Source organism: Lacerta agilis, chromosome 5 (genome assembly GCF_009819535.1).
Source record: "Lacerta agilis isolate rLacAgi1 chromosome 5, rLacAgi1.pri, whole genome shotgun sequence".
Lineage (NCBI taxonomy): Eukaryota > Metazoa > Chordata > Lepidosauria > Squamata > Lacertidae > Lacerta > Lacerta agilis.
The window spans coordinates 53,414,177-53,438,155 of NC_046316.1; the positions used below are offsets into that span (position 1 = coordinate 53,414,177).

General features: G+C 45.6%; 2 protein-coding genes across 2 annotated transcripts; one reads left to right on the top strand and one right to left on the bottom strand.

Annotated features, from left to right (window-relative positions):
* Positions 1–484: 484 nt before the first annotated feature.
* Positions 485–3,818, bottom strand: MRPL43 (mitochondrial ribosomal protein L43). Its single transcript, XM_033149808.1, has 3 exons — positions 3,623–3,818; positions 1,501–1,607; positions 485–1,133 (listed from the first exon to the last, which is right to left on the bottom strand). The coding sequence occupies exons 1-3, from the start codon at positions 3,751–3,753 to the stop codon at positions 904–906; spliced, it is 468 nt and encodes a 155-aa protein (XP_033005699.1). The 5' UTR covers positions 3,754–3,818; the 3' UTR covers positions 485–903.
* Positions 3,819–4,220: 402 nt separating this feature from the next.
* On the top strand, positions 4,221–10,702 carry TWNK (twinkle mtDNA helicase). Its single transcript, XM_033149807.1, has 5 exons — positions 4,221–5,894; positions 6,513–6,753; positions 6,967–7,074; positions 7,949–8,090; positions 8,983–10,702. Exons 1-5 carry the CDS (start codon positions 4,688–4,690, stop codon positions 9,304–9,306), a joined length of 2,022 nt encoding a protein of 673 aa, XP_033005698.1. The 5' UTR covers positions 4,221–4,687; the 3' UTR covers positions 9,307–10,702.
* Positions 10,703–23,979: the final 13,277 nt, after the last annotated feature.

The following is a 23,979-nucleotide window of genomic DNA, read 5'->3' on the forward strand; positions in this document are numbered from 1 at the left end:
AGGAGGGAAGGTTGAACAAATGCAAGGACCACCTTCAAAGACCCCTTCAAAACTTCACTTACAGAGCTCAAAAACCTCAAGAGGACCTCTAGGCATGTTCAGCTGAGCATAGCTAGAAGCCTCCCCAAGATCAAAAATCCTAACAAGGCAGGGTCCCTGTTTGTGTAAAATCTTCTATAACTGGGATCAGAAGCCCTCTCCAGATCTTTGTACTAAACATGCAAAAGTCAGGGGGAGGAAGGAGAGTGAGTGACTGACATGCAGGGCACACCATGGGTTAAGGCGCCACATGCAGGCTTGACCCTCTACAAACATTTAGCCCTCCTATGCTTGAGTTGAACACTAGAACAGGGCTTAGGAAACAAAGATTACTGGCTTTGCAGCTTCCAGTGAAGGCAGGTATTCACAATTAGTCCTCTACTGACTTAAGTATTTGCAACTCAAAGCATGTTCATTAGCAAGAAAGCCCTCAGAGAAGCTTACAGGTAGTTCCATCCATTTATTTCCAATTCCAGCAGGAGTAGCATTACCCGAGGGTAACATTCAGCACAAAACATGGATAAGAAAAGCTACCAGCACAAGTAGCTGCTGGTGTAGAGAACAGTCGCCTCTAAAGTCTCTGCCACTCTTTAGGAGGAGGAACCAGTCCCATCCAGTTCTAGGCCTTGTTCATCATTGACCTGGGCTGGCCTGTGACTTGGCTGATAAAACACAACAAATCAGGTAGGAAATTGTCCCATGTCAACATATAGTAGTTTGGAATCCTTTCAAAGCCCATTTTCTTCAGGAGAGGGATGATATTCTTCCTCCAGATGAATTACATCAACGTAGCTTTATGATCTTGCCCTGGATACAAGAAACTTCCAATCACAAAAGCCCCGGGTGGTTTGCACCATTGTAGATTTAGTTTTGTGGGGGCTGGAGAAGCTGCTGACCCAGAGCTTCCACGTTGAGCTTGCTGGGCTTATTTGTGAATGGGTGCCACTGGCCTTGGATACTGGGGTTATCTGTATGGAAAGGCTTTCTGATACGGATGATCTCCAGGCCAGACTGGCCTGCCAGCTTCTGGGTGATCTTTTCAATCTCATCCACTGTCTTGCTGGTTAAACACTCTACTTTTATGGTTCCATTCACTAGAAAGAAAATTAGGTGGATAAAATGTGGACCAATTCCTTTTCTGTTTGGAGAGGTAAGATTCCCTGGACACTTATACCCAATTCCCAAGGATTTTCCATTGATGAACCTCAATAAATCCACACATCCACCCTCTTACTCCTGAATGTTACAAACTAAGACCTGATTTACAGCTCCTTGGTGTGTAATTCTTTCAGCAGATAGCACACATCAATTGCTGCTGAGGGTTGCCTTAGAAGCCTTGTTGAGGCAGGGTGCACCCCCCCCACTGATTTTTAGGAGCAAGTTTCACAGGAAATGCCAATAAGAGCCAGCCAATCTCTCGTTAACATGGTTCTAATGCAAAGCTGTATTTTCGATACTTACTGTATTCAGCAGTCAACGTAGGGACCCTGGTCTGCTTGGGAGTAACATAGAACACAATCCCAGGGTTCTGCCTGGCAAAGTCCACCACCTTTTCTTCAATGTATTGTCTAGAACAAAAAAGAAAAGAGTCACTGAGGTATAACTATTCTTATGAACAACTGAAGGAGAGCTCAGGAAAAGCTGCCACCACCACCTGCAATTGGGGGATTTCAACTGCAGTAATTCCCAGCGGGCAGCACTGCAATCTACATAAACTGCAGGGCAGGTAATTATTTCTTCATTTACTGTTCTGTGATCCTATACAAAATTATTCAGAACAACAGAAAGGACATGCAATTTCCTTTTGGCAGCCACCTACACACCTAAAACAGCCCAAATATTCAAAATATTAGTAGCATAAACATATGGTACTAGGCAGGCACCCTAGTTATAGTGTTTTAAGTGGCTGCTAAAAATACTATTTCAACAGGCCTATCCCAACACAGAGTTGGGATATGCGATTTTAATGTTTGCTAATTTTATCTGTGTTTTACTGATACAGGTAATGGTTTTATGTGCATGGCTTAGAGGGTTGTTTTTTTCCATTAAGCAATTTAAACATTTTTCTAAACCGATGAAAACAACCAGATTATAATATGCCAGAAATAGAAAGCAAGTGGGGCACTTTCTAGAGATGCATGAAGGCCAGAGACTTAAGTTTCATAAATACATACTCTCAATAAGCAAGTGAATCACAACCAAAAAGAATGAAAAAACTACAGTATTCAAACCCATCAACCAAGTCTTTGTTGTTCATGGACATTACTTTATTAATATTTGTCAATAATATTTCTACCTGAGTACCAGCCACCTGATGTACAAGGACCCTCTTCCACAAAACACACAATTTTCTCATATGCCTTGAGAACCTATTTTGTTTCTGAGCTATAAAGCTAACTAAAGCTCCCATACATGGAATATTAGTTTTTCTCTACTGCCTAGCCAAGTGGCTAAAGGTAAAGGTAAAGGGACCCCTGACCATTAGGTGCAGTCGTGTCTGACTCTGGAGTTGCGGTGCTCATCTCGCTTTGCTGGCTGAGGGAGCCGGCATACAGCTTCTGGGTCACGTGGCCAGCATGACAAAGCCGCTTCTGGTGAACCAGAGCAGCGGACAGAAACGCCGTTTACCTTCCTGCCGGAGCAGTACCTATTTATCTATTTGCACTTTTGACGTGCTTTCAAACTGCTAGGTGGGCAGGAGCTGGGACCAAACAACGGGAGCTCACCCCATCACAGGGATTCGAACTGCCAACCTTCTGATCAGCAACCCTAGGCTCTGTGGTTTAAGCCACAGCGCCACCCGCATCCCTAGCCAAGTGGCTACTCTACTATAATGACAAACCTGAACACAAGATATGTATTCTTGTACAATACCACATGTGACTTCTGAACAAGATCCTGCAACTTCACACACACACATTCCCCCCATCCTAATCTGGAAACTTCAAACTGTATTTCAAGGCCCTAAAAAGCAAAAATTCAGTGACCCCCTTGGCTCAGATATGAAAGTCAATATTCCAGTAACTATTCCTCTTCCTCCCTCTTCCTTTTTTTGCATCATGTATTTTACCTTTTAAGTTTTTTTGGGGGGGGGGGACTGTCTCTTTTTAAACTGAACTGTACTTAATTTATCATAAATGAGCAATAGAAATAACTTAAAAGTTTTACTAATCAGTCAGTCAATAAGAATCAATAGTGCTTCCCAGTGCATTTTTTCCTTAACAATGTTTAGGGGTACTCAAGAAAATCACCATTTTATAGTTCGAATCGGGAAAAATAAATACAGCAAATGGACAAAAGTACTGCACAAAGATTCACAAAATGTTTAGGAGGTATGCGTACCCTTGCGCACCCCCAGAAAAAACCCACTGGTGCTGCATAAAAACGTTTTGGGGAGCCTCTCGGCTGAAGGGTAAGGTGAAAACGGCCCACAAATGCGAAGAGAGGCCACCGCTACGGCGTCCGCGTTCCCCAGAGCCGAAGACGCCAAGCCCCGCTCGAAGCCCTTCTATGGAGGAGACTAGCAAAGGGCGCTCAGGTGAAGCCCGAGTCCCGGCACCTCTTTGCGGGGAAAGCAGCTCACCTGGCGCCCCGCGAGCTCTGCGCATCCCGGCTGACCGTCAAGGTGAGGCGCTGGAGCTGCCCCACGTAGCGGCCCACCCCGTTCCTCAAGACGCTGGCCAGGAAGCGGCTCGGGGTACCTCGGCTGGTCATGGCAAATGAAAGCGGGATGGGAGCAGGTTGGCCTCCTCCCTCTCCTCCTCACCGGAAGAAGAAGCAGCGGAGGAAGTGACGCAATAGGGCGCTAGCGCCCTAGAGCTACTGTTGTGGGAATATCCTATGAAGGCTCTGACGATCACGCCCGTCTTTTCTTTGCCTGCCCGGTAGAAATAGCAAAGGTCAGCGCTAGTCTGTGCACTTAGGACCGACTAACGCGCCACGGCCGCCCTATTATATAGTCGCCAAGTGCTAACGTGGGAATGACGCCTTCATCTTTCCTATCTCTATATGCCTGACTCGACATTTGAGGCCAGGATCCCCGCGCGGAAGTGACGTTTCCGTGTTGTGTTGTTGTTCCGGGGCGCGGCGATCGCGCGCTCCCCGCAGCCGCACGTGGGGGGCAAGGATGATGCTAGATCCGAGACAGGCGCGGAGCTCTCCGGCCGCGCGGTGACAGGAGGGCGGGAGGGCGGACGGGGAGGTCGAGTTTGGGGGCAGGTGCTGCTTGTTGCAGCGGATCGGGGCTTCATTCAAAGCAGCCGGTTGCCGGGGGCTGAAGTCTGGGGCTGCCGTCTCTTTGCCCATCGCAAGGCAAAGCGGGGTTATGCGGCGGGACTTGCGCCGCGAGCTAGGAAGCGGCGAGAGGGCGAGTCCCTGTGAGGTGGTTGGGGTGGCCGGGAGGGAAGCAGCGAGGCAGAGGAGGGGATGGTTGAGGACGGGGTTGCTTCTCTGATGAAGGCGGTGTGCGCGCTCGTGTGATTAGGAGGGAGAGGTATTATAGCAAGGTGAAATAAGGCAGTCTCGATATGGGAAGGGTTGCTCTTGGGGAAAGGTTTCCCAGTAGGGATTTTTAGTGTGCCAGTCTGGAAGGTTAGTATCTTGAGAGGATGCTCTTGGTTGGCATCTTTCTGCCACGTGTACAGAAAAAATGTGGTTCCTCACCCGCTCCTTGTGCAGTCTTTCAAGCCACTGGCCCCTTAGGGGCAGGTGGCTCCTTACAGGGAGCAAATCCTGCAGGTCTTACAAGAAAGAGACACTTCCATCCCCAGAAGGGCCAATCCCCCCTGTTTCAGTCACAGAGATCCGCCAGTATCTGAGGGCGCAGGGCATCCCCTTTCATGATGGCTATAGCTGTCTTCACGTGCCCAGTATTTTTGTGGAGGAGCAGCAGCAGGTCCGCCATAGCTACAGCCTCTTTATCGACAAGACCACTGGCCGCTTTGTGTGCACAGCCTCATTAGCTGAAGGTAACTGGCAAGACTTCCAGGTCAGTGTAGAGTTGCGACATAAAGGGATGGCTGTGGGTGACCTGGAAGAGGCCAGTGGCCAAAGAGACCAAGATGGGAAAGATGCCATGCATATATGGGAACGAGCCCTGCCTCTCTGGGAACTGTTGGATGAGCAGGAGACGCAGGAGGCCAAGGCTATGTTTGGCATTTCCAATGTCTCAAATGCCACACTCAAACGGTTTGGGGTACGTTACTTGCGGACAGCACGAGCCTTGGTCTTCCCTTGGTTCAGCCCCCGTGGCACCAGCCTGAAGGGGTTAAAGCTTCTGGGAGTTGAGCACCAAGGGGAAATGGTGCACTATGTGGAGAACACCCTACCTCGCCCTGCGGCCTATCACAACCTCTTTGGACTGCCTCTGATCAGCCGACGAGATACAGAAGTCGTACTGACTGGCCGTGAGCTGGATACATTGGTGCTGCACCAGGTGACTGGGCTACCCACTTTGGCCCTGCCCCGGGGGATTTCCTGCCTCCCGCCAGCCCTTCTCCCCTACTTAGAACAGTTCAAGCGGATCACCCTGTGGTTAGGGGAGGACCTCCGCTCCTGGGAAGCTGCCAAACTCTTTGCCCGCAAGCTGAACCCTAAGCGTTGTTCTTTGGTGCGGCCAAGTGACCAACAACTACAGCCCCTGGAAGCTTTCACCCAGGGCATGAACCTCACCAAGATTCTGCGCTCCGCTCTACCAGCTGGCCACAAGTCCATCATTTCATTTCGCCAGCTGCGGGAAGAGGTGCTTGGGGAGCTGGCCAATGTGGAGCAGGTGGCAGGAGTCAAGTGGGCTCGTTTCCCAGAACTGAACAAACTCCTCAAAGGCCATCGAAAAGGGGAGCTCACTGTCTTCACAGGTGAGTAGCTATGTGGTTTGTAGCACTTTTACTCTCATTCTCCATTCACTCTCTCTCTCTCTCTCTCTCTCTCTCTGTGTGTGTGTGTGTGTGTTAGAGTGAGAGAGAGAGTGTTCACTTGTAAATCTTAGCTGGATGTCTTTCCTGGGGTCTCTGCAAAGGATACTGCCAGTAGCTCACTCACTTTTCATTCACAAGTCATTTACAATCAAAGGCTTATTGAGCCTTCAATTAGAAACTGGTGCAGTATGCTTTAGTACTGTGTGGTTCTTGGCTTTTTTGTTGTAATGCCTGCTTGCCAGCTCAATGACTTGTTGCAGAGTTGGGCTACCTCAGTCTGGTGGCTCTTGAGCTTTCCGTTTTTTCCTTCAGGAATGTAAGGAATCTAACCTATATTTTGCTATTTTCTGCCTTGGGCCAATTTTCATGTCACTACTTGCCATGAATTCTGATTGCCGTTGCTCCCACTAAATAACTGATTTTTTTGTTTACATCTGAAGTGGGTGGTCTTTCAGAAGAAAGGGCGTGTTGGTCTACACATGAAAACTCAAGGTGAAAACCATCCTGTAGGTTGCAACAACCTGTCCTCGTATTAATTTTATCCTGTCTGTGGAACAGGCCCAACGGGCAGTGGGAAGACAACCTTCATCAGTGAATATGCCTTGGACCTGTGCACACAGGGAGTGAACACTTTGTGGGGCAGCTTTGAGATCAACAATGTGCGCTTGGCCAAGATCATGCTTACCCAGTTTGCCATGGGGAGGCTGGAAGAGCAGCTGGAAAAGTATGACGAGTGGGCAGACAAGTTTGAGGATCTTCCACTCTACTTCATGACTTTCCACGGGCATCAGAATATCAAGTAAGGTTCAGGGTGGCAGTTTCCCTCCTGCATGTAATGGCTTAATGTTCTTGATGTGATGCAGTGGTGGGCATGAAACGATGTTTTAGTTGCTGAGATACTAAGGCGGCATTCCTGTTCATATTTCCATGTGTGACCCTTATTTCAATCCCTCCTTTTTCAGGATTGATGATGAAAGATGTGTTTGTAATTGTGATGGTCTCTTCCATGCAGGACAGTGATAGACACCATGCTGCATGCTGTGTACATGTATGATATCAGTCATGTGATCATTGACAATCTCCAGTTCATGATGGGCCAGGAACAGCTCAATGTGGACAGGTAAGCTCTCCCCCATGCATTCATCCTTTGGCCTAGACTTTTTTTTTTAACGACACTATATTTCTCCTCTACCTTTTTTTTTAAAAAAATTGTAATCATTCCGGTGCAAACATTAGTCCTTACTGAGTGTGAGTTTCTTCCTTAACCATAGATAAGCATTATATTGGTAGTGACAGTAACCACAGTTGGGCCTTCTAGTCATTTTTACGTTTTATTTTTTGTGGTCATTTTACGGTATTTGGATTTTAAAAGTTGTACTGTGTTTTAAGTGTCTTGTAAGTCACCTTGAGACTTTTTATAAAAAGCAGTGAACATAATAAATAAATATGAACATGTTCAAGAGGAAAATAGAGTGTCTCTCACTGTGAGAATGGAGATCAGTCTTGCAGTTCTTCTTTTCATCCTCTACTAATATTCTTTACCCCTCTCTAGCAGGTAAACATCAAGTAACCTTTCTTTCCAAATTTTGTTATTTGTACTTCACTATTCATGTGTCTGCTTGCTGATCAGAAGGTCAGCGGTTCGAATCCCTGTGATGGGGTGAACTCCCATTGCTCGGTCCCTGCTCCTGCCCACCTAGCAGTTCGAAAGCACATCAAAGTGCAAGTAGATAAATAGGTAACACTCCAGTGGGAAGGTAAACTGCATTTCTGTGCGCTGCTCTGGTTCACCAGAAGCGGCTTAATCATGCTGGCCACATGACCCGGAAGCTGTACGCCGGCTCCCTCGGCCAATAGCGCGAGATGAGCGCCGCAACCCCAGAGTCGGACACGACTGGACCTAATGGTCAGGGGTCCCTTTACCTTTTATTCATGTGTCTAATGTAATTACTTTTGCTACAAGGTATATTTATTCCACCATGTTGCCATTCTAGGCTTGCTGTGCAAGACTACATTGTGGGTGCCTTCCGGAAGTTTGCCACAGAAAACAACTGCCATGTCACTGTGGTCATTCACCCCCGGAAAGAAGATGAAGAGAGGGAGTTGCAGACGGCCTCGATTTTTGGGTCTGCAAAGGTGAGAGTTTGTGTGGAAGTGGGCAAATTTGGTCTTTGGAGAGCTTATATTTCCATCTTAGCTCAAAGTGTGTGTGCTTTATTCCTAACAATCAAGAGTTCATCCCACCACTCTGTATCCCTAACGTAGTGGCTGTTGGAATTGCTAAGTCTGGTATGCAGTCTTCTGTCCCTTTGATCCCTTCTGGCTATTGTGGGTGTGGGTAACCTGTGGACCTTCAGATGTTATTGGGCTACCACTTCCATCACCCCGGTTATCCTGGATGGGGCTGATAAGAGTTGGTGGCCAACAACATCTTGAGAGCCACAGGTTCCCCATGTCTGGCCCATAAGAATCCATTTCCCCCCTGCATATTTGGGGTGGTCTAACTAGACAACCCATAGTCAGATGATTTAACCATCTTCTGCCTAGCAACTCCTAGTGACAGAAGTAGGATGGCTTCACTTGGCACCCTTTGAGGTACTTGTGCTTAATACTCTCCCATTACAGTCAGTGGGATTAAAGTGCTTACTTATTTATCTGATTGTATCGTTCTCACTTTTAAAGAGAAGTGTCGTTATTTTTGATCCAATGAAGATACCTACATTGTGGTTCTTGATCCTTAACTGGCTGGAAGAGCTGGGGAAAGTACGGCATGTCTCAACTTGTTTCTTGAGGGGAAAGCTATGCAGATAACCTGGGGAAAGTGCAGCAAGATCACCTGACTGGCCTAAGACCCACCACATTCAGTACAATTGTATTCATATAGCATGTACTCTAAATCTGCTTCTTCGTTTTTTTAGCTGCAGGCTCCTCCTCCTCCTCATACTGCTGTGCTACATTCCATGCTGTACAAAATGGCCACCCCTTCTCCCCCCCAAACGATAACTTTCCTTCTGGGTCTCTTGCGCAGGCCAGCCAGGAAGCCGACAACGTGCTGATCCTGCAGGACAGGAAGCTGGTGACAGGCCCAGGAAAGCGCTATCTACAGGTCTCCAAGAATCGCTTTGATGGGGATGTGGGAGTCTTTCCCCTGGAGTTCAGCAAAGCAGCCCTCACCTTTTCTGCCCCCGTCAAAGGCAAAGCCAAGCTGAAGAAGGTGAAGGATGACAATGGTGTGCCTGCCAAGAAACCTCCAGCAGGTGCCGGTGGAGCTTCAAAGAAGCAGAGGTCTCAGTCCCCCAGCAGCACAGCCCCTGCCCCAGGGACTTCTCCTGATGAGCCCATCAAACCATGAGGAGGAGTGTAGGACTTGGAAAAGGGTTGGAAGCCAGCAAAATCACTGCCTCACATCTGATCATAGGAATAATCATTGGACTGCAAAGAAAGGCACTGGCGGGATATTTCCTGCTTGGTTGCCTGTTTTCCGTTGGGATAATGTGCTGGAAATCTGTATGACAAATCTGTGGGGTTGTCACAAGATTCCCAGTATCCTTTTACTAATCAAGCAATAATCTGGAGAGGAAACTTTTAATACCTGCCTCATTCCACCCAAGAGGCAACTATTGGGTGGCTCCATTTGTGCAACACAGAGGAGATTGTGCTGTTGGTGCAAGGAAGTAGCTTTGTTTTGCCATCTTCGGCTTAGCCTTGGCCTGGACTCAGTAGCTGCAAAGAGTGAAGACTATATCAAAAGGAACATTGAAAGTACTTCCAAGTTGTTGCTTTTTGTGTTTCTTGCACTGGTATGTGTACAGAAAAATGGTTTGCTGCAGCCTAGTAAAGTGTTAGATCCCTGGCATGGGATCAGAGGGGACTTGCTGTATCCATATGCATTGCAAAAATCACTGGTTAAAATTGCGAATGTTGCAACAGGGGCTGTGCTTTCTCTCCTAATCTCAGGGCTTGAATTAAAGAGAGAATGGTTAAATTGAGCCGAGGAGGAGTCAGCAAATCCTGAGATTTAAATGAGCCATGGGTTCGGCAAAGGGAATTGACAAAGCACTTAGCTGTGGAGGTTGAGTAAACGGTTGGCACAAAGGTAAATTGGTCTGAAATGCCCATCCTTCCTTCTAATTATTTCTTATATGCCTGTTCCATACTGGCTCTGGACTTTACTGTTCTAGCCTAATGTGAGTTCAGGAGAGGAGATTACTTGAAGGAAAAACCACACTATTAATGTATTCCAAGGGGGGCTGTTGAAATGCTGCTATTAAGAAAAGTAGCAACTTTATTGAAAAATCCTTTTCTAAAGCATTCATGGTTCTGTCAAACTTCTGGATCGATCTCCCTGGTTTTGAGGCTGGGGGTGGGTTTTGGTTTTGTCCACTTCAGTTTTAGCACCAGAGATACCTCTGTTTAGGATATAAACATGTAGAAATGGCTGCTTTGTGAAAACCTATCTCACAACTGACTAATCAATGCATAAGCTGAAATGCTTATGGAAGTAAAAGTGTGTTCCCTCAACCTTTACGACTTTAATAAACTGAACGACTCTTGCAGGGCGGAGGGGCAGCAATCCAAACTAATTCTGACTGTGATTTGGTGTGGCCATGCACACACTGGGGGGAGGACTCTCCGTCTTTTAACGGTATTTGAAATTATCTATGCATTCTAGAAATTACGGGTTGGTCGACATTGTGTTGGATGTTGTATCGTTTATTTAAATTAAAAACAGTACAGTTTGTACTTAATGTGTGCTGTTCCTTATACTGTCCACAAGAGGCCAGCCTGTTCAAATGGAAGATTTACATAATTCCCATGCTAACCCACAGTACCTCCATCATGTGCCAAGCGTTGGCATGCTGCTTTGAGCTCTGAAATTGCAGACACAAGAGTATAGCAGCCAGTTCACTAAAACAGGCGATTTGTGGTGTTACTAGCAGTATCATCTAGCCTAAGATTCCCTAGATTTAACATTGTCCCTGATAGAGGCTCAACTACTCTTCCTTACTACTACCACTACTACTACTAATACTAATACTAATACTAATACTACTACAATCTATAGGTAACTAACTTCCATAACCTTCCAGGTTCTTACTTATTCTTGCTATTAAGAGGATCCCTCACTCAACCCAAATATGTATATTAATCCACCTTGAGCCTCTTTCCTGCTTGTCCTGTTCTGACATTGCTCAGCAGCTGTTACCCTTTTTCTTTGGGCCTGCATTTTAGATAGGTAATTGCAGAAGTTCTTATCAACCTTGCCTGCAAATGAAAATACTTACTTTGGCCTTTACTCGCATATATCCCATTCCAGAACCTGACCTTGTATTTAAGGAATCGCTGAATAAGAGCAAACCTCGGAAAGCATAGAAAGACCAGCAGAAGTGATGCAGGAGATGTTTGGGAGTACTAGTTTTTGAGCCACCGAGAACAACATTTTCCATCTGATCTTAGGGTTTCAGGGCTTAATTTGTAGGCTATAACCACTCCTTGATCATTGGCTATGCTAACTGCGGCTGATGTGAATTGTGGCCCAAAATGTCTGGAGGACACCAGGTTGAGTCAAGGGTTAGTTGAAGGTGATGATTTATGCCATTGCCAATAGAAAAGAGCAGCAGGCCCACACATAGTTTGTTATAATGCTGAGCACATAATTACCCACTATTGGAATGGCAGCCAAGTGTTAGATGGACTTCCATCAACCTTTAAAAGCACACCTCCTTTCGCATGAACGTGGCTGTGTTGTATCTTTAATCTCTTTTGCCTCCTCTGAGTTGGACATCATTTTGGCAAAATACATGGGGAAATTAAGAGTGCCATCCTGCACTTTGTGGGAACATTAGGAATCCGCCTTGCACTGCATCAGACCTCCAGCCTATATAATTCAGTACAGTCTACAATCTTCAACCATGGTTCCCCAGATGTTGCGTTGGACTACAACTCCCACCATTGCTGACCACTGGCTTTGATGTAGTCCAACAACCTCTGGGGCCCAGCACTGGAGAACAGAGGTCTGCTGCACTGACTGACAGCGGCTCTCCAGACAGGAATATTTCCCAGCCCTCCCTGCTGAGCCCAGGGACTGAAGCTGGGACCTTCTGCATGCAATGTATGGTCTCTACTCCTTCCTCTCAGTTCTGTCTCGTTGGTCGAAGCAGTGCCAATTCTAGCTTTTTGGGTTGGGTGAGTTGGCCTGGACGAAGTGCTGTCAGTGTGCCTCATTCATGAGCATGGTTGCCACTGCCTATTTGCTTGCCTTTCCCCTTGGGTCCAATTGCTACCACCTCCCAGAGGGAAAGAACAAGAAGTGTGCAAATCATTGTTCTTTCTCCTTGCTCCTCTCACTACTTGCTTGCTCAAGGGAGCAGGCAACCGAGTCAAGCAGAAGACTCAAGAGGCTGCAGAAAGGACAGTTAACCTGTGGTCCTCTGGGTGATGTTGGACTCCAGCTCCCATCAGACCTAGCAAGCCTGGCCAATGCTCAGGGATGGTTGAAGTTGTGGTCCAAGAGCAGCAGGAGAGGCATGCATTCCCCATCCCAGGGCTATCATGAGTGGCAGCGAACCCCCCTGCTCGAGGCATAAGCCCAAAGAGAACTATAAACCAACTGAACTGAAGAGTTTCTGAATTAATCTGGTTGCTGAAATATAAAAGGGTGCAGTCGCTTCTTGTGTAGAGCTACATGGGGAATGGAGTGGAAGTCTTGGCATTTTGTTGAATGTCTCTGGCGCCCAAGGCCACTTGTGCCGTTTGTTGCTCTGCTTTGCCAAGCCTGGAAAGCGTTGCTGGAGCCCGACCGTCCCGCACCTCTCCATATCAGCACCGTCAAGTCTCTGGCACCAGGCCTAACTTCTATGAGAGGAAAGTTAACTTCCTTCAGGGCTCTCTGCGAGGGTCTGGTGGCACAAAGACCCTGCCAAACAGCTGTGTCGTGTCTGTTTTCATGGTCTGACACAGACCTGTTTCTTCACACTTGCCCTCATTTGTGTCCGAAAGCTACATGCCTGGGGTCGGGATGAGGTGAAGAGAAGGTACAACCTTTCTCTAGTAATAGGTTTTTCTCTGTGGCTAGGTTATTTTAGACTGTCCCTCCTCCCCTTAGCAGCAATTCTTTTCCCTCCATGCCAATGTTTGAATTGCAGGAGGGAACCAGCCTCTAATCTTTTGCCATGGCCCCTGCTTAGAAAGGCTACAGGGAGGACATGGTTGTCTAAAACAGGCCAGCGGGGAGAAGAAGGGGGCTTGTGGATTTTATTATGGGACTGTTCCACTTTCCTCCCTGTATCTTTAAGTGCTGGTTTTGTTCCCTTCCTCCATACATGGTACTGGCCTTTATCAACTTAATACCTGACAGCAGTTTTGGACAACAACTCCCATCATCCCCAGCCAACATCAGGCTGTCCGGGACTGAAGGGAATTGTAGGCCAAAATATATGGTGGGGGCCATCTTGGTGAAGTGAAGTACACTGTACAATTGCAGGCTCCAAAGGTTTATCCCATAGCAGAGGGTGGCTGAATCCTGGAAGGACTCTTTTACTACATACCCCAACCTAGTTCTAGTCAGAGCATTCCCCTCTGTTCTGTCAGAGGGGTGGAAAGGGACCTGGGCAACTGCAGCTTTTAAGAATTAGCTTCTGGCAGCACCAGGGCAGGATGAAAAGAACTTGGCCACTGAATGGTGGGAACTGGAAGGAGGCAGAGGAACAAGGGCCCAGGGCTGGCTGAGAATCAGGTCTGAACACTGAGCCATGGGCAGGGCCTGTTCCTCTGAGAGGATGACCCAATAGCCTGGTTCCCAGTTAGTCTTCAACTTGGCAGCAAGGGATATTTTGAATCCAAACATCGCACATTGCAACAGCCTGGACAGAGCGGCACACCAGACTTTCAGCGTGTTTCAAAACTCTTCTGCCTCTTGATTTGTGGTTTGAGTTGAAACCAAGGCTGGAGCCTGGAATTCAAACGGGCTCATCGGAAGCTGAGCTGTGCCTGGAAGCTATTTCCTTTGCTATGGCTAGCTGCTCTTGAAGCATGATTCAATCACAGGCTTCCACCCTCCCTAACCCAAAGCTGTGGGCAAACCAGACATTTGCATCTGTCAGGAAATAAGTGATTTGTGCAACATTGGACCATCTGTATTACAACATGTTTTTCACACCCTTCAAGGAGCCCCTCCCCATGTACCCCTATGAGGTTTATTTGGCTGAGAGAACCGAAGGTCACCCAGGGCTTGGCTTACATGCCTCAATGGGGATTTGAATCCTATCTTCACATTCACACCTTAAAGAGCAGTGAATGCTTGCTTGTTGGTTCTTTTTTGCAACACATTCCCTCGCTGTCTGTTCACACCAGCACTGGTCAGGGCCTAATTCATTTCTGCGAATGCTCACATTGGGAAGTGTGTGCGATTTCTTACCTCATCCATAAACAGGTGTGTTTATAGGTTTGGTGCCATCTAGGCATGATGCCTGGCTGAAATGTAGTCTTTTGCAGAGGTGTTCGTGCCCTTAAAGGAAACGGATCAGGCACATGCTGAGGGGAAAAGCCAGCATGAAGCTGCTTTGAGAAGCAATGCATCAGATGGAAGCATTCCATGAAGAAGTCCAGGATCACAACACATTCTGGCAGGGGCGTAGCAAGGGAGGTGGGGGGCGGTCCGCCCCGGGCTCCATAATGGAGGGGGTGACAAATTATCAAGGAACAATTTTAAAAATAAAAATAAAAAATTGACTTTTTTTTGAATTTTTTTTTTGAAAATGCCTGCTCCGAAGGTCTTATCTTACTATACTAGGGATTATATAGCTATATATGAAATTTCATGCATATCGGTTAATATCTTGAGCCTCCTCCACCAAAATAGCTGTTCACTTGGCTGTTTTCCTGTGTCATGAAGGCTGAAATTTCAGTTCAGAGAACACTTACTGTTCCCAACCCTAACCCTGTGGAAAGCCATCTAATTAGACTTTAATTTGATTTTGAGATGTTTTTAGGAGGTAATTTAATTATTGTTTGATTTTATACCAATGTTATGTATCTGATGTTAGCCACCCTGAGCCCGACTTTGGCCAGGGAGGGTGGTATATAAATAAAAGGTTTTTTTATTATTACTTGTTATTATTCCTTTGTAAGAAAATATGAAATAACGTAAAACCATTTTTTTGGGGGGGGGGAATCAATGGAGGGGGGTTGACAAGAAATTTCCCACACTGGGTACCACCTGATCTTCCCATGCCTTGGGGGGGGGTGTGTGTGTGACAAATTTTTTTTGCCCCTGGGTACCAATTTACCTTGCTACGCCCCTGCATTCTGGATATTGCGGTGTGAACATGTGTTAAAAAGCCAGCACTGGAGCTGCAGTAAACAGTGAACAGGAGTGTGAACACACCCTAAGTACCTCATTCCAGTCCAACGTCTGAGCTTAAGGCATGCTGTTTAGTTCAGGCACCAGTGGCTATCGACACCTAACTTCAAAAGAAACTGCTGGGAACACAGAACGGAGGGGAAAGGAAAGGTGTTATCCTGGTCACAGAACATGATGGTTGCTAAAGGTGTGCAAAATGGGTTGATGAGATGGTGCAATGTTTGTGTTTTGTTAATATTGTCTTTAGGGAGATATGGGAAGGACTCCAGAAACTCTACAAAGATTTCTGCACAACAAGCAAGAGCATACCAAAACACATCTGCCATAGCTACTAGCAGCTTGATCTGCAAACCAGTTAAACAAGAGTCCTTGGATTAATGCTAATTGAGTCCCTTTGATCCCAAGGAGATTACAGTTAAGTGTTCCCAATAACTAGCTTCTTAATGAGGTGGTTTGTTTCACTAAAGCACCAGTAGAGGTGCTTCCCAGTAGAGGCATTTCTAGAATTCTGACCCAGCCATGGGCTTGTTTGTTTTTGCATTTAAAACAAGATATTGCAAGAGCTGAGTGTTAGATCAAGCCAGAATTCCTTACTAAAGGCGTTTATTAAGCAATACCAATTTTGCAAGATACAGATGTGACTTGGTTCTGATTAGTATGCAAACTTGAAGTATTATAAAGCCTATGACTCAATGTGCAGTCCAATCTTAAACAGTACTGACTTATGTGGTATGGATTATCTCATGTATATAGAATTCTAGCTCTTAATAAAATATGTATGTGAGAAGGTCAGGACACATATGTGAAGAACGGGCCTGAGCTGCCCACCATTTTCCTAAACAATTGTCAGGTGTCTCCTGTCATGCTTTTTCATATGCAAAAAAGGTACTTAAGAGGCCTATCTGATAAAAAAAAAACCTTCATAAAGCTGGGCTGCTTCTTGCAACTTGTTCACCTCAACACCAGAGGATCTCATTCCCTTTTCAGCTTTAGGAGGAGCTGACCAGTCTTGCTGATTCTTTGTGAGTAAACTTGAAGAAGAGTTGTTTTTAGGCTACAATTAGTTCAGACTGTGCTCAAGTTTATTTTGTATTACCGGTATGTTTTGACCTTCTGCCTATTCTCCCTCTTCCTTTATACCGTATAAAGTTTCTTAATTTGACCACTGAAATCTGCATGATTGCCAGCCTTAGAGTTTTAGAATTTCCATGTGCCCCCTAGACGATTGGCAGTCAGGCTACTGGGAATTTAGGATTGAATAATAGAATCACAGAGTTGGAAAGGACTCCAAGGGTCATCTGGTCCAATCCTCTGCAATGCAGGAATCTCATCTAAAGCATCCATGCCAGATGGTCACCCAACCTTTGCTTAAAAACCTCCAAGGAAGGAGAGTTCACCACCTTCTGAGGGAATCTGTTCTGCTGTTAAACAACATCAGAAAGTTCTTCCGCATGTTTAGTTGGAATCTCCTTTCTTGTAACTTGAAGCCATTGGTTTGGTTCCTACCCTTCGGAGCAGGCGAAAACAAGCTTGCTCCGTCTTCCATGTGATAGCCCTTCAGATATTTGAAGATGGCTACCATATTTCCTCTCAGTCTCCTCTTTTCCAGGCTAAATATACCCAATTACCTCAACTCTTTCTCATAAGGCTTGGTTTCCAGACCCTTGGTCATCTTGGTCACCCTCCTCTGCACATGTTCCAGCTCGTCAATATCTTTCTTAAATTGTCGTTCCCAGAACTGGACACAGTACTCCAGGTGTGGTGTGGTCCAAGGCAGATGGCAACGTATAAAGAAATAGCACCATGGTTTTGGTTCAGAAATGAACCATTTGATGCCGGAGTTCCCCCCCCCCCCATACCTCCCAAGAGATTGGGTGATTACTATGGCAAAGGAGGAATCCTTGGCTTGCTGCGTCCCCCTCCTTCCTGAGAAAACTCTGCAGCGAGGGTTAAGAGAAGGGAAAGGGAGATGCTGGACAGGGGGAAATCAGCAGCTGTGCCTTTGCCCAGTTGTCGAAGCCACAGACATGGGGACCTTTCTCACAGAAAACTGGCAGTTGAGTTCCAAGCAGTTCATCTCCAGGCTGGTGGAAGAAGAGAGTGGGCGGGTGGGAGGCTTAGGAACAGGGATCATATTCCCAGCAGCTGGGCCTTGGCTTTCTCCTTGCCACTTCTCCTCTTCTCATCCCTAATTCCCACACTCCAAATATCACCCCTCCCCCCTCATCTCCATCCTTTCTTTAATCACTCATTGAAAGGTTTATTAGGGAGGGGTTGATTTAAAAGACAGCTTGCGCCATTGAGAAGCCTCTCCTGCCAAGCCCATGTACTGGTCGGTGGAAGTAGGAGAAGAGTGCTTAGCAATTGAGGAAGGCACTGTGTGAATGAATGGGTGGTGCAGGCAACTGGATAGAGTCTGTTCACTGTTCTAGGCACAGAACGGTGCCAGCGAAGTCTAACTGCCAAGTGTGAGAAAGGCCAGTCAGTGACAAAGGAGCAGCTGATGCATCAGTTTCCCCACCTTGCTCTCTCCCAGCACATCCAGACCTCTTAACACCCAGCAGAACCCATTCAATTTGCACCCCAAAGTTCCCACCATATTCATGCTACCCTGCTTCTCACCTGCTCTCCTTTGGAGGGAGTGCAAGGATGCATTGCAAACTGGCACCTGGAAGCATTGATCAGGCGAGCTGCCCCAGGTGCCACATAGTTGAGCCCCTGGCTAAGCACTGTAGTGTCTCTGACATTTTGCTTGTGTGTGGCAGGGATGTATTGAAGACCGCAGCACTGTACTCTGGCCCTCTGGTGGGGCAGACATTGTGACTGGTGTTCACTGAGCCTTGGAGGAAATAAAGGATTAAAATATGTTATGTTAAGATGTCTGTTTTAGCATGTGATGAATTCTGCAAAGAGCTGCCCGATCCACATTCCCAGCATACCAGTTTCGTTACATTAATTAAGCCTCACTGTTATGGTTTGGAATTTGGGGCCATATTTAGAATATGCAAACACTCACGAGCCTGCGTGATTTGCCCTTCTGTGTTTTAAAATAGAAACATATTGCATACCAAGCAAAATAATTATCCTGAATGTGTTAACCGGAGCTGGAAACACAACAAAAACGATGCTAGTCAGTCCACAAAAAAGAAGAAATGAGAGTCTTTGTAAACTCTGAATCCCACCCTGCACCCCCACCCCCACACTCTACACCTCCCTCCAGCTGGGTGCAGACCAGACATCCTAATTCATTGCCCTAATTAACTATGATCATTTCTTCTCATTATGCTAAATTATTAATACTTTGGAAAATTAATTATAACTTTCATTTTTCTCCGTTCTAGTGGAAGCCATGATGTCAGTGATCTCTCATGATCAAGGGACAAAATAGCATTGCTCTTAACTCTGGAGACCTGTGTGTCTGTGCCAGAATATTGTCGCTGTGGTGGGCAGTTTTATTGCTTGTTATTTTAATTACATATAATAGGCTGATATAAATTTCTGAATTTCTTCAATATTCTGACAAGGATGCTTAGTCATGATATTTAAGAATTCCCATGCATTGGTTTAACCCACCCACCCCCAATCTTCTTTTTTGGATTATTGCACCCTTTAGATTGATAAGGGAAGGGCTATAGCTCATGTGCTGCATGCAAAGGGTCCTGTGCACAGACACCAGGGAGGGCTTGGAAACACTCATGACTTAAACCCTGGAGAGATGCTGCAGTCTAGTAGACAATACTAAGCAAGATGGTTGGCTACTGGATAGAGCAGCTTCCTACATTCCTGTGAAGGTGCTAGTTTTTGTTGTGTTGCCCTGTGTCAAACTGTGGGCTTAAATCAATCAGTCAACCACTGAGAAGTAATACCTTTCATCAAAGAAGGAAGATATCGTACCACACACATAGAGCTGGCTCAGCTGTTTTCAGTTTTCAAGCAAGAGCTTATCCTGTTCAGGAATAGGGCTTGCACATCCCATAGGCATCTGGTTGACCATTATGAAAACAGGATGCTGGACTTGATGGGCCACTGGCTTAATCCAGTGGTCTGTCTAAAGTCACTTTTACATCTCAGCACAATTGTACAATTGCTTCAGTTTTTTAAGTATGGGTGGGGTGGGGTGGGGTGGGAATGACCACTCAGCCATGAAAACCACTTTAGTAGCTGTGAGTCTTAGCTTGGCTTTCTCCACAGGATTGTGGTGCAAATAAAATGGAATAACCAAGGAGTTCCTCAAACTGTGGTCCACGGGCTGATTTTGATACAGATGGTATTTAGCATATCTATGGATTTGTGGTTTTAAGACAGGAGACAGCACTTCCATCGCATGAAACATGTGATTTTTAATTGTATTTGTATTGCTTCTTTTCTTTCTTATATCGTACGCAATACCATTTTAATTCTATGGAATTCAAACTGCAATATGGTAACATACAATATATATGAAACGAAATGAACAATAAACCTACAATTAAAAACCATACAGCATCTAGTACAGTACAGTACAGTGCATTGCAATTGCTACAACATGCAGCAAAATCATATCATCTGCCAAGACCCTCAGCAATTTTTCAAGTGGTCCATGGAAAGAAAAAGCGTTTGGGAGCTGCTGGAGTAACCTGGTGTATGCAATCCTGAGTTCCTAAGAAGAAGAGTGATGGAAATAAAACAGAAGCTGGCAGCCGGCCAGTTGAAAACTGAATGTGCATTCTAGTCAATGATATTTTTGTGCTCATGCCAGAAGGCAGAGAGAAATGAAAAAAGAGTTCTCGGGATGGAGTCTCATCCAGAGTAGGGGGATACAGCCTTAGCGTCTTAAGCCCAACTCCCTTGCTTGCTTTGTGATTGATCAGGCCTTGCATAAAGTGGGTTTTGTGTTTTGGATTCACTGAGGGAAGTGACAGAGGCATTGGAGGGAACCTAACAACACATGTCCCTCTCTGCTTTGATGCTGCCTCAGCATTCCCAAAAAAGCAGTGCACTGTTTAAATATTCAACATCTAGGTTGAAATATTAAACATTCTGACTCTTCTTCCACAGTGGGAGGCTGGACACAGTGAAAGTGGAGACAGGGCATTGAGCCAGACGGTGTCTTCTTGATGGAATTGTCTGGCTCTACTCAATCTGACTTGACACACAGGGGCTTAGTCCCCCATATGGAAGGCTGGCTGAGGGGCACAAAAGCAGTTCTAAAGTACTTGGAGGAAGGTTGAATGTTCTCAGTCAAGAAGCAGAAGGCCTATCCTTCTTGCACACTTGGACAAGCAGCAATTCAAGTGACCACTCGGGAAGGAATTGTGTGTGTATGTATGTGTGTGTGTGTGTGTGTGTGTGTGTGTGTGAGAGAGAGAGAGAGAGAGAGAGAGAGAGAGAGAGAGAGAGAGGAGAGGAGGGAGGGAGGGAGGGAGGGAGGGAGGGAGGGAGGAGGAGGAAGGAAGGAAGGAAGGAAGGAAGGAAGGAAGGAAGGAAGGAAGGAAGGAAGGATTGAAGGAAGGAAGTTTAAGAGGCACACTCTGCCATCCTCTGAGAAATAGCAAAAGATTCAGGGGTATGTTTTCTGATTTTGCAGTGCAGTGCTGAAAGGGCAATGTCTTAGATTTGGGTCTCATGAGAAAATTGTTTATGTGAGATGCCTGACTCAGATGCTGGTAAAGTCCAGATGTCTGGAGACCTCTTGTGGTTACCAGGTGCTGGGGGAGAAACACACATTTTGCATCCTCTTCTTTATTGCTCCAAAACAGCTTCTTCCCTATAGCGGTTTCTTGTTTTTGCTTTTTAAAAGATGTCGCGTTGTCAAGCATTTGTGATCAGCTAGGTGTGTTCCATGTGAGAACTAATATTCAACCAAAGCAAGGCAATGAGAGTTTATGCATAGTGAGTCTTATTATAAGAATTCTAAGATCTCAAATATAGAATAAATATTTATAAACACGCACATATCTAAATATATAAACCATGTGTCTGAAACAATACAGGAGAGCAATGCTAAAGCCATTTTTACTCTCCCAATGACCTCAAATATTCCTCTGCAGTAAGGCAGACAAATGAGGAAAGCTTTCCCACTGTCTTTTTGCTTACAAATCCTGTCATAAGGGTGTATTTGTGTACGAATAGGGTGAGCCTATGACCTGGATTCAGGAACTAAAGTATTAACCATCACAAAAGAATGGCCAGGCTGCCCAGGTAATGCTACCAGCGACCATTATCAGGTATCCTGGCAGACAGGATTTATGCTGTAGACCACCTCCTATGATGTATGTATGAATGATGATTTTAGGGTGGTCTTTGGCCAAGAGACTTGGGTGATATCAAAAGTCTTTGAAGGTTCCTGCACACTTTTGTTCTGGGTCTCTCCCTCCTTGCAAAGAGGGGAGGGAACTTTGCTGTAACAGAAAAATAAGTACCGGTATCTGCCTTCCTTCCCACTGGATCCTGCCTCCATCCATACTTCTCTGACCGATCATGGACTTAGGGGACTCAGAGTCCCATGGGGAGTTGGGCAGCAAAAGCCAAACCCCATTTTTTACATAAATTTCACATTAATTAATTTCAGGAGATTTGAAGAAATAACCTGCATCGGACAAGCCTGTTTTCCCAAAACTGGGACTAAGTATTTGGACTGACAGTATTAAAAAAGTAGTCCCAACGAGATTTTAATGTTGATTTTGTGTGTGTTTGTGTGTGTGTTTGTGTGCATTTAGGTCCTTATGAGTCTCTTGGTTTTGCCTTCTGGCTTTTATTCTGTATTTTCAGGCCTTCCCCCACAGCAATAAAAGTTACAAGAAAAGGTGGTCATGATTTAACCATCTGACTCTGGAGGGTGTTGCTTGATGTTGGATCTGTCAGGGCCTGGTTGATGGAACAGGGCGGCCTAATTTGTGGTTCGTTGAAGAGCCAGTGTGCCTAGATTTCCACCTTTGTAGAACTGCCCAATTCCAGGTTATTATAGGCTGCCTCCTTACCTTGTCCTGCTGCCTTCTCCAAGTGCTTTTGTTCATATCCTAAAGTCATGATGACATAGTCATTACATGTTCTAGTGAGAGACCAGCAAGCAGCATATTCCACCCCAAAGGTGACACATTTTCTGTATGCGTAAAACTTGTAATTACACTTTGGTTAAACCATATGCAAGTTAATCTGTTGCCTTACAGATAAGGTTGTTATTTAAAACTAATATAAAGTTAGGGGGAAGTTAGGGTGGTGGATGAGTGTGCAACATACTTGTCAACTTTTGCAAATCCTAAGGAGATAATATTTAGATTTGTTCCTCTGATGCTGATTTTTTTGTTGCATTGGTCCCCCACCCTTTCTCTAAGAAGCTCTGGAGAACATGCATGGATTATTCCACTTTCACACAACAACCCTGTAAGGTAGGTTAAATAAGCTGAGAGATAAGTGACTTGACACTGAATGACTCTTTTGGATGATTTGGAATTTGAAACTTGGTGTTACCTCACTTTACCCCTGTCCCATGACCCATACTTGTTGACCAGAGCTCAGTTAAGAAACACACACTAAAGGTCTATTGTTCAGCTCTTTATTTGTAATCTTAAGTGACTTGTAGCTGACCTTTTGCAAAATTCAGCTTGTTTAACTATGCAGCTTGTTCTATTACCAAACTGTTCTTATTCCCTCAGTGCAAGGACAGTTCAGCGGTGGCCCAAATTGCCTACGGAGACTGTGGCATCTTGTTCTTTGGGAGTTTCAAAGAAAGAGGATCTGCATATGCTTGTCAGAGCAGTTGTAGGAATTTTTGCCTAAGAACAGGACATTGAACTAGGTGGCTTTTCTTCTCTGTATCCCCCCCCCCCCGTATGATTTCTATAATTGTTATGTTACTTTACAGAGTAACAAAAGGAGAAAGAGAGGACTCTGTCCCAAGGAACTTACAATTTAAATATAAACACTGGGCATGTGAAGGAATTGGACTCTTCATAAAAATAAAAAAAATAACCCCATAATTCTCAATCCAAACTTGTTAATTTGCTCCCTCTAGCCAACCTTGTCCAGCAGGTAAACACTTCTTTAAAATGGTGTCAGATGAGGCATTCTAGAGAGACTATTTCACAGTCTGGGTGCCACCCGCAAAAATCTCCTCTGCCTAATAAACACCCATGTTGCTTTACTTGGCGGGGGCATGGAGTTGGGCTCTTGAAGTGCATTTTAAGGTTCAGGAACGTATATGTGGGAGAAAGTGATCTTTCAAGCAACTTGGTTCTAAGCCATTTATAGAATCATAGAAGTAAAGAGCTGGAAAGGATCCCGAGGGTCATCTAGTCCAACCCCCTGCAATGCAGGAATCCTCCTGCCCACCCACAGTTGTCCCTGGGTGGGCTCAAACCACCAACCTTCTGGTTAACAGCCAGATGCACTGACCCATTGCCATGTTTCAATAAATTGCAGCAATGATTCAGTATTGAAGGCAAAGGAAGGAAAGCCATAACGTCCTGAAAACATTATTGTAAGAAAACAGAAGGAACCTGCTGGATTATTAGAATGCACTGAGGGAAACAGAAGCAATTGATTCACTGTTAATTACATAACTGGCTTGTGGGGATGGCAGGACTGTGTCTGTCCTGTGATGCAAGGGCTGTTTTGTGATGGGGAACACTGGTTGGAAGGAGCAGGGAAGCCTGTAGGTGTAGTGATATGCTTCCAATGGTTGCT

What these genes read in the sequence shown, in the direction of transcription:
- TWNK (XM_033149807.1), top strand. Translation starts at nt 4,688, where the DNA reads ATGTGGTTCCTCACCCGCTCCTTGTGCAGTCTTTCAAGCCACTGGCCC. An exon ending in GGAGCTCACTGTCTTCACAG is followed by an intron (nt 5,895 to 6,512) that starts GTGAGTAGCTAT and finishes TCTGTGGAACAG; the next exon opens with GCCCAACGGGCAGTGGGAAG. An exon ending in CACGGGCATCAGAATATCAA is followed by an intron (nt 6,754 to 6,966) that starts GTAAGGTTCAGG and finishes TCTTCCATGCAG; the next exon opens with GACAGTGATAGACACCATGC.
- MRPL43 (XM_033149808.1), bottom strand. Translation starts at nt 3,753, where the DNA reads ATGACCAGCCGAGGTACCCCGAGCCGCTTCCTGGCCAGCGTCTTGAGG. An exon ending in CAGAGCTCGCGGGGCGCCAG is followed by an intron (nt 1,608 to 3,622) that starts GTGAGCTGCTTT and finishes TTTTTGTTCTAG; the next exon opens with ACAATACATTGAAGAAAAGG. An exon ending in TACGTTGACTGCTGAATACA is followed by an intron (nt 1,134 to 1,500) that starts GTAAGTATCGAA and finishes TTTTCTTTCTAG; the next exon opens with TGAATGGAACCATAAAAGTA.